Genomic DNA, 9,173 nt, shown 5'->3' on the forward strand with positions numbered 1-9,173 from the left:
ATGTTTCTCCCCCTCCACAACCTCACAATAGGGCAAAAACGCAGGTATCCTTTCATGGCATCAGGAAGGTAAAAATCACTTGCATCCCGATCAAGACTGAATGATGTGTGCTCCAGCAGCTCAAACCCAGTATTTTGAATACAGAGAATTTTTAACAACTGTATTAGAATATTATATTATATATTACACTAAAGAATATAAGAAACTGGTACTCCAGCATAATATTGTGTAGGGCCTACATGAGCACGCAAAAGTGCCGCAACGTGACGTGGTATGGACTCGACTAATGTCTGAAGTAGTTCTGGAGGAAACTGACACCAGGAATCCTGCAGAGCTGTCCCTGAATCCGTAAGAGTAAGACGGGGTGGAGATCTCTTCTGAACAGCACGTTGCAAGGCATCCCAGATCCGCTCAATAATGTTCATGTCTGGGAGTTAGGTGGCCAGAGGAAGTATTTAAAATCAGAAGAGTGTTCCTGGAGCCACTCTGTAGTAATTCTGCACGTGTGGAGTGTTGCATTGTCCCGCTGGAATTGCCCAAGTCCGTCGGAATGCAGAATGGACATGAATGAATGCAACTAATCAGACGGGATCTTTACGTTCGTGTCACCTGTCAGAGTCGTATCTAGAGGTATCAGGGGCTCCAGATCACTCTAACTGCACACGCTCCACGTCATTATAGAGCCTCCACCAGCTTGAACAGTCCTACTAACATGCAACGTCCATGCATTCATGAGGTCTCCATACCCGTACGCGTCCATCCACTCGATACAATCTTAAATGAGACTCGTCCGACCACGCAACATGTTTCCAGTCATCAACAGTTCAATTTCGGTGTTGACGGTCCCAAGGCTAGCGTAAAGATAGCATGAATCTTAAGCCCGCTGTTGATACGTAGCAAACAAAATATCTGCAATTTGGTAGCCCGGCGGGTCTGTATCATCAGTGAGTGACTTCAGCTGACTATGGTGTACCTGGAGAAACTTGTGACGTTATGTAGGCTATGATCATGCTTAGATACACTGAAGAGCCAAGGAATCTCGTACACCTGCTTAGTATCGTGTAACGCCCCCGCAACACAACGTGGCATGGCCTCGACTAATGTCTGAAGCAGTGCTGGAGAGAATCGACATCATGAGTCCAGCAGGGCTGTTTATACATCCGTAAGAGTCGAGGGGGTGAAGATCTCTTCTGAACAGCACGTTGCAAGGCAGCCAACATGTTTCCAGTCTTCAACAGTATAGTATTGGTGTTGAAGGACCCAGGCGAGGCGTAAAGCTTTGTGTCGTGCAGTCATCAAGGATACACGAGTGGGTCTTTGGCTCCGACAGCCATATCGGTGATGTTTCGTTGAATGATTCGCACGCTACTTGTTGATGGCCCACCATTGAAATCTGGTGCAACTTGCGGAATGGTTGCACTTCTGTCAGTCGTCATTGGTCCCGTTGTTGCAGGATCTTTTTCCAGCCGCAGCGATGTTGGAGATTTGATGTATTACCGGATTCCTTATATTCACAGTTCACTCTTGAAATGGTCGTACGGGAAAATCCCCACCTCATCGCTATCCCGAAGATGCTGTGTACCATCGCTCGTGCGCCGACTACGTTCAAACTCACTTAAATCTTGATAACCCGCCATTGTTGCTGCAGTAACTGATCTGACAACTGCACCAGACGCTTGTTATCTTACATACGTGCAGCGCCGTATTCTACCTGTTTAAACATCTCTTTCCTTGAATACGCATACTTAGAACAGTTTCTTTTGTGGTTGAGTGTAATTCTGAAATGGATGGAATTTAGTGCAACATTCACTAACCACGCAGAGGAAACAGAGTACCACGTAATATTTGACACAAAAATACTGATTAGCAAAAAAAGGATAATTAAACGGTCGCCACCCCACTAGGGCAATGAATATCCAGAATCCTAAGAAAGGTAATGGCAAAGAAAATCAAGCAAATAATTAGTGGCGTGACAACAGAAGGTTGTCCCGCTTTTCCACAATACAACTGTTCACAAGAAAATAAATGAATCAGATAGGACTGAGTTCGCATGTATCTAATTTGAAAGACTAAGTTTTAAAAGCAAAGTTAAATGAAGTTGCTGGTGAAATATACGACTGATTGCAAGTGACAGCTTTTTACGTAAAAAGTGATTTTTAGAATCCTCAGCGTAACTTAATGGAAAATTTGGAAAACAGCAAGTAATTTACTATTAATTATTGAAAGATTGAATTGAATTTAAGTAAATATGACACTTAACAGGCTGGCAGAAGTCACTCGCGAAGCTAAATACTGAATAAATGAAATTGCGCTTTCTTAATTTGTGCAGTATCTTTAGTTTTTAGTTTTGCCGGTGAGATTTTATGCTACTTTAAGTGAGTGAAGCTAATACTTAAAATTGCAAATTCTTTAAGCCTCTGCAATGCAACACCAGAATGAACAGTTACTAAGGCAGTAAAATTTAGAATGAAGCTCGTCATTAGCAAACAAACAAAATTGCTAGTAAATAGTTAATCAATTTTCATATTTTTACGACACTTGGTGATTTCATGGAAAGGAAAGAGATTCTGTTTGGTAATAATGTATGAGGAAAATGACGACACAGGTGATGTACAAGTTTTAACTATTGCAGGTTATTATTCAAGAAAGTTAGCAGAAGTTTGTCAAAGAAATGCCACTGGGTATCACCTGTACAATATTAATCACACCTCGTCAGTTAAACAGTCTTACGTTGATGATGATGTTTGGTTTGTGGGGCGCTCAACTGCGTGGTTATCAGCGCCCATACAATTACCCAATCTTTGCTCAGTCCAATTTCGCCACTTTTCTGGATGATGATGAATTGATGAGGACAACACAAACACCCAGTCATCTCGAGGCAGGTGAAAATCCCTAACCCCGCCGGGAATCGAACCCGGGACCCCGTGCTCGGGAAGCGAGAACGCTACCGCGAGACCACGAGCGGCGGACAGTCTTACGTTGTTATAGCTGTGCGGACAACGAAAAAAGTTGCCGACGACAATGCTGGGCTGCCGCTGTTGCTGCTGCTTATTGAGGACCACAAGCCGACTACAGAGCCACAGATATATGTGGGACAGGCAGTAGTTAGAATTGCGGCTTACTCCGCCTGTTCATTCCTACCGTTCTCTCAATACTCGCGGGTTGACAAGGTAGCAAAGTAGCACCCAACTGGCGCGATCAAAGCTGCACACCACGCCTGCAGGGGCGCCCAACAAACACTTCCGCACTCTTTAATGACTCAAGCTGTTCTGCTTCCCCTCTGCTCGCAGCGAGACAGATACTCTCCATACGTAAAGATAAACAACGGCACAGCTACTGTCATTCCATCGTTGCTATCGGTACATTCAAATAAAGATCCCTTGGCAATTAGCCAGCAATTTACAATATTTACATTATAATTACAATGAGTTATACTACATCTATTACATATAGTTTCTGTAACAAAGCTTACAGATTTAGAATTAGTAGTACAGTAAAGTTATCAACGAATATTAAACGGCGAAAAATTTGGATAATGCAGAAGGTATTTTATCTGCATTTTGGGTGTTACAAAATAGTAGTAAAGAAGTCATAAATTAAAACGTCATGCAGTATGCGGCAGTTTTTCACGCATTTCAGTGTTTATGACATCAAATCTCATAAACTATGTGTCGTACAATAATATAATTTCGCTGGTACAGTCAGTGGTGTATGTCTACAAAATTTGTATTGTCTACAAAATTTGTTGTGACAGTTAGTACTAAAGCAGTAATGAATTAAAACGCCATGTTTTATGCTGCAGTTTTACTGCATAATTAATGAAAACGAAATAAGCGTTAAACTTTTCTCCTTTTATCGTTTTGCGGCGGTTACCAGCAATAAGAAGTCTCGTATGTGTAAAGTTTGTTGCAAGTCACTAAGTGTTTTTATTCTCAAATTCTGGATGACTGTAGTGTCCGCATTCCCACGTCATGGGCTACACCGCTTATTCCTCACCTGCTCTTTCATATTTGTTTCGCAACTGAGTTTTTTCCAGACAGTAAGTGATATGTGAATCAAGTTTCGTTGAAATCGGTCCCGTGGTTTGCGAGGTGATGTGCAAGATACATACATACATATGTACACATATCCGTACATCCAGTTTTCTAATTTGTGCGGATTCCGCTTTCTGAGCTTATTTAAGTTTGAAAATACTAACTGCAATGTAATAGCTACTGATTATGTTTTCAGCTTCAAGAGGCGTAAGTTTCGGCACAGAAATATGCCTTAAAACACGGCTTAATGTGCATGGAACAAAAAATCACTAAGGATGTAATAGTTAGGTGATTCGTGACATTCATTGCTGTTAAGTGGGAAACACCCTTAGTCTATCGTATTTTTGTGTCAACACAAACGGTTATGCCTCCTAGAAAATATTGATCCCCGTCAGATCAGAGGTGTTAAGCAAGGGCGTGCACGGGCTGTTCGTGCGTGGCTGGTGTTGTCCTGGTACGGCACACGCTGTTGGCAGCTTTCCCAATGTCTCATGGAGTGAGCGCAATTGACTGTTGGTGGTGACCCATCCGTCAGATCGGGACTTTTAAGTCCACCGGCCCCCTTGCTGCTATTCCAGAAAAGTAGGCTTTATGGCAACACCGAGTTTCATCTTCTCGCTTCTCTCATTGTGATACAACCCAACCCAAACATGACATCACACTACACACACACACACACACACACACACACACACACACACACACACACAAACACACATACACACACACACACACACACACACATACAGTCACCTACACGTGTTCTATACACTTAACACAAGTCTTACACTTCACGAAGGATAAATGCCAGTGTGCACAAACGATAGAAAAAGTCTTACAAATTAGGCAGCTGAACCTGCTCCTCTGGGCATAAGCCAACACTTTTCTTGTCGTATGTGTGGTGATGAGCCACGCGGAAGTTCACCTGAGGAAATGTGACTTGCCTTCATCTGGTGAATAACGTAAGACGTTAAGGTAGCTATAAAGCACACTTAACTTCTAATGACCCCTAACGGGATGAGCAGGTTACAGTGGTTACCTCGTAGCGTAATTGCAAGTGTCACAAACTACACACATCAAAAAAAGTTTTGCATCACCTCGGTTCCGACAGTTCCGGAACCCGTACAGAAAAGTGGAATAGAAATCAACATAAACATCATTCCGCCCTTTTTATTGCTCATGAAAACCACACAGTGCATGTTGTACCACCATACAGCAACACCTTCAAAGTGGTGGTCACGATTGCTGTACACACCGGTACCTCTAGTACCCAGTAGAACGTCCTCTTGCATTGATGCATGCCTGTATTCGTAGTGGCATACTATCCATAAGTTCATGAAGGCACTTTTGGTCCAGATTGTCCCACTCCTCAACGGCGATTCCTCAGAGTGGTTGGTGGGTCACGTCGCCCCCATAAACAGCCCTTTTCAATCTATCCCAGATATGTTCGATAGGTGTCATGTCAGGAGAACATGCTAACCACTCTAGTCGAGAGATGTCGTTATCCTGAAGGAAGTCATTCACAAAATGTGCACGACGGGGGCGCGAAATGTCGTCCATGAAAACGAATGCCCCGTCAATATGTTGCCAATATGGTTGCACTATCTGTCGGAGGATAGCATTCACGTATCGTATAAGCGTTACGGCCCCTTCCATGACCACCAAAGACGTACGTCGGCCCCACATAATGCCACCCCAAAACACCAGGAAACCTCCATCTTGCCGCACTCGCTGACAGTGTGTCTAAGGCGTTCACCGTGACCAGGTTGCCTTCAAACACGTCTCCGAGGATGTCTGGTTGAAGGCATATGCGACACTCATCGGTGAAGAGAACGTGATGGCATTCAGCATGTTGTTGGGCTCATCTGTACCGCGCTGCATAGTGTCATGCTTGCAAAGAAGGACCCCGCAATGGACGTCGGGAGTAAAGTTGGGCATCGTGCAGCCTATTGCGCACAGTTTGAGTCGTAAGACGACGTCCTGTGGCTTCACGGAAAGCATTATTCAACATGGTGGTGTTACTGCCAGGGTTCCTCCGAGCCATAATCCGTAGGTAGCGGTGTTCCACTGCAGTAGTAGCACTTGGGCGCCTGAGCGAGGCATGTCATCGACAGTTACTGTCTCTCTGTATCTCCCCAATGTCCGAACAACATCGCTTTGGTTCGCTCCGAGACGCCTGGACATTTCCCTTGTTGAGAGCCCTTCTTGGCGCAAAGTAAGAATGCGGACGCGATCGAAATGCGGTATTGACCTTCTAGGCATAGTTGAACTACAGACAACACGAGCCGTGTACCTCCTTCGTGGTGGAATGACTGGAACTGGTCGGCTGTTGGACAACCTCCGTCTAAGAGGCGCTGCTCATTGGGCGGGGTTAGTGACATCTCTGAACAGTGAATGGGACTGTGTCTGTGATACAGTATTCACAGTCAAGGTCTATCTTATGGATTTCTGGGATCCGGTGTGATGCAAAACTTTTTTTGATGTGTGTATATAAGGTGTGTGCTCTACATCTGTGGCACGACCACTGGATACCATAGCATGTCAGGGTACTGAGCTACTCGTCCCTCTGTCGTCAGGGGCACGACCACGACAACGAGTGCGTCGGGCCGCAGCCGCCTGCAGCACGGCGGCACCTTCACGACGTCGCTAGGATCGTCCCGCAAGGAGCGCTACTACTGCAAGTCCACCTGGGACACGACCACGTCCCTCGCCAACTTCGGCAGCCTGCGGCAGCTCAGCGGCCAGGTCGTGGGGGCCCAGCCCCACCACACCGATGACATCACCGTCACGACCTTCATGAACGGCGGTGTCGGTGCTGTCGGTGGTGCGGGCGACGGCTGCAAGACGTAGGGACCGCTGCGGACAGCTGTTTGAGACAGTAACAATATTTCCATCTTTGAAGACGCTAGGAAGATCAGTGAGAGGTGGATGTCACTTTCAGCTGCCAAAGTGACACGGAACTGCGTCAGTTTTATCTGTGCCGTCGCCTTTTGGGGGAGCGACAACAGTCCTCTCATGACCCCTTGTGTGTCTACTGCCGGTGTTTGGCGTCCCGAAAGAATCTGAACCGACAGCTGGCTCACTATTCGGTGTGGACCAAACCCGTTTCAGTCAGTGAACCTGAATTAACTACAGCACACGTGTTTTTGACAATAGTCGCACTGACGCTGCCTCCTCCTGTTGTCTCCTCAGGCTGTTTAGCATCCGTATCATCTACACGACACATAATTTCTCTTCAGGTATTTCCAAGGGAATTACGCCCTTGTGCTAGCCGTCACTGTCTGGCAGGTACGTCGATGTTAACGCGGTGCACCGCTGGACATAATAAATTGTGGAAGAATAGTTACATTTTGTTTGGTGTCACTATTATTGGATGAAGAACCAGTATAAATGAACCATGCAAAAGTTACCTTACATTGATTGAGTCAGTATCATTCCTATGCGCAAGACGAGATACACCATTCTTGTACACATACGTACTATATTTGTGACTGTAATGTAATGACATCACAGCACTAGTGCTTTGATCACGTGCGGTTCTTTTGTGCGTCCTGAACCAGTTCTCTGATCACGTTTCACGTCACCTAGACGCTGTTTTGTGGATCTTACTGTAGTAGTGCCGTTAAAGAACATGGTATTTATTAAAATAGTTTGCAAATGAGAACAGGTGTTATCAAACATACTACGTCGGCTAACAGGGTTAATATGGTGCTACCTCTCATCACAGTGACTGTACAAAGTGGCTCACAGGGTTGAGTGTTGGAAAAAAACACTTAAAACGATAAGTTACAAATTTACAGCGGAAAATGTATTTTTACTAAGGACATCTGTGTGTAAAGTGATTAATTAAAAATTTTACGGACATAGAAGTCATAGTGGACCAGCAACACCTGTGCCAGAGACGTCTTACTGCGTAATTCAGTCCCAGACATTCTTATCATACGCTTCTAAATAATTGGTACGCCCATAGGATACACGTCATAGTTTTAAGATTGTGATACACAGCTTTCGTGAACTGATCCAGCATTCCGTCAACGCCAGGTTTAGGCCTTTATATTAAAATACAGTTGTTCTTATCTGATATACTTAGTGCAGGAAGGCTGTCAAAAGGACTTCTGCTGCCATTTAACCTGAATGTGAAGACTCACGAAGAAATATTACCTAATTAACTCACAGACAGAAATAAATAAAACTAAGTTTTAACGCTATGAAACCGCTGCCATGCGGTGTAATGCAATTCTCCTAAATACTGACGAGACTTGGGTCTTATGACACGGTACATGAAGATTAAGGAACTGCGCTAGAGTTCTGATTTTTGTACCTTCCATTCTTTAAATCTGAATAACAATAAGATTGTCTTGCAAAGGTATTTCCGAATTCCTACGTGGTACCTGAATCACTTAGAGTATGATATAAACTTCGTATTCGGCTGCAGAAAATTGCTATTCAGTGTTTCTTTAAGATTTCAGGACCGAACTGAAATAATGACTTCTACAATAACGGGGAATCTGTGTTATGGTGATACGATTTTACTAGTTAGTAGGAACCAATCGAAAGCGAGTCCACTTAGGGAATCGCTTCGTGCTGTGTAAATATTTTTGTCAGAATCTTTGTCATGTTTGCGTGCCAGAATAAGATGTTCTGATTTTATCTAACATCTTCGTGTCCCGTGTGGAACGAAGCAGATATTCCTCACACTGTATAAAAAAAATGTTGGGATTACAGCAATTTACAGCCCTCTGATTAGCTCAGTGTTGCAAAAAATAAGAGATTCGTCTCCATATGTACATAGTCAAGAAATTAATGTAATGCTTCTCTCCACAGCTTTTGTCAGATATTTTCTACCTCCATGCTATGTGTGTTAAATATTTTTGTTCATGTGTGTTTACCCTGATATGCATCAATAAATTTTTTTTCCATTACTTCATGCACTGAGTTTTTATTTCATCCCGCCACTTTAGGTGCATAACCATAAACAGAGGTCTCGATAGCTCATCGCTCTTGTAACAGTCGATGCTGAAGTCAGGTGACAGATACCATATGGATTGACCTCCATACCGTAACGAATGGTGTCAGTGTCCGCAAGTCAATCAACAGATTTTGTTGTTAGCTTGATATTCTGTTTCTAAAAGAAATAGT

General features: G+C 44.0%; 1 protein-coding gene across 1 annotated transcript in view; it reads left to right on the plus strand.

Annotated features, from left to right (window-relative positions):
• Positions 1 to 8,869, plus strand: part of LOC126147553 (neuropeptide CCHamide-1 receptor-like) — a 50,986-nt gene extending 42,117 nt beyond the window's left edge. Inside the window, exon 5 of the mRNA XM_049915702.1 lies at positions 6,611 to 8,869. Within this exon, the coding sequence (XP_049771659.1) occupies positions 6,611 to 6,884 (274 nt within the window). The 3' untranslated portion in view covers positions 6,885 to 8,869. The remainder of the gene's footprint in view (positions 1 to 6,610) is intronic.
• The last annotated feature ends 304 nt before the right edge of the window (positions 8,870 to 9,173 follow it).

The sequence above is a fragment of the Schistocerca cancellata genome, chromosome 2, assembly GCF_023864275.1.
Source record: "Schistocerca cancellata isolate TAMUIC-IGC-003103 chromosome 2, iqSchCanc2.1, whole genome shotgun sequence".
In the NCBI taxonomy this organism is placed as follows: Eukaryota; Metazoa; Arthropoda; class Insecta; order Orthoptera; family Acrididae; genus Schistocerca; species Schistocerca cancellata.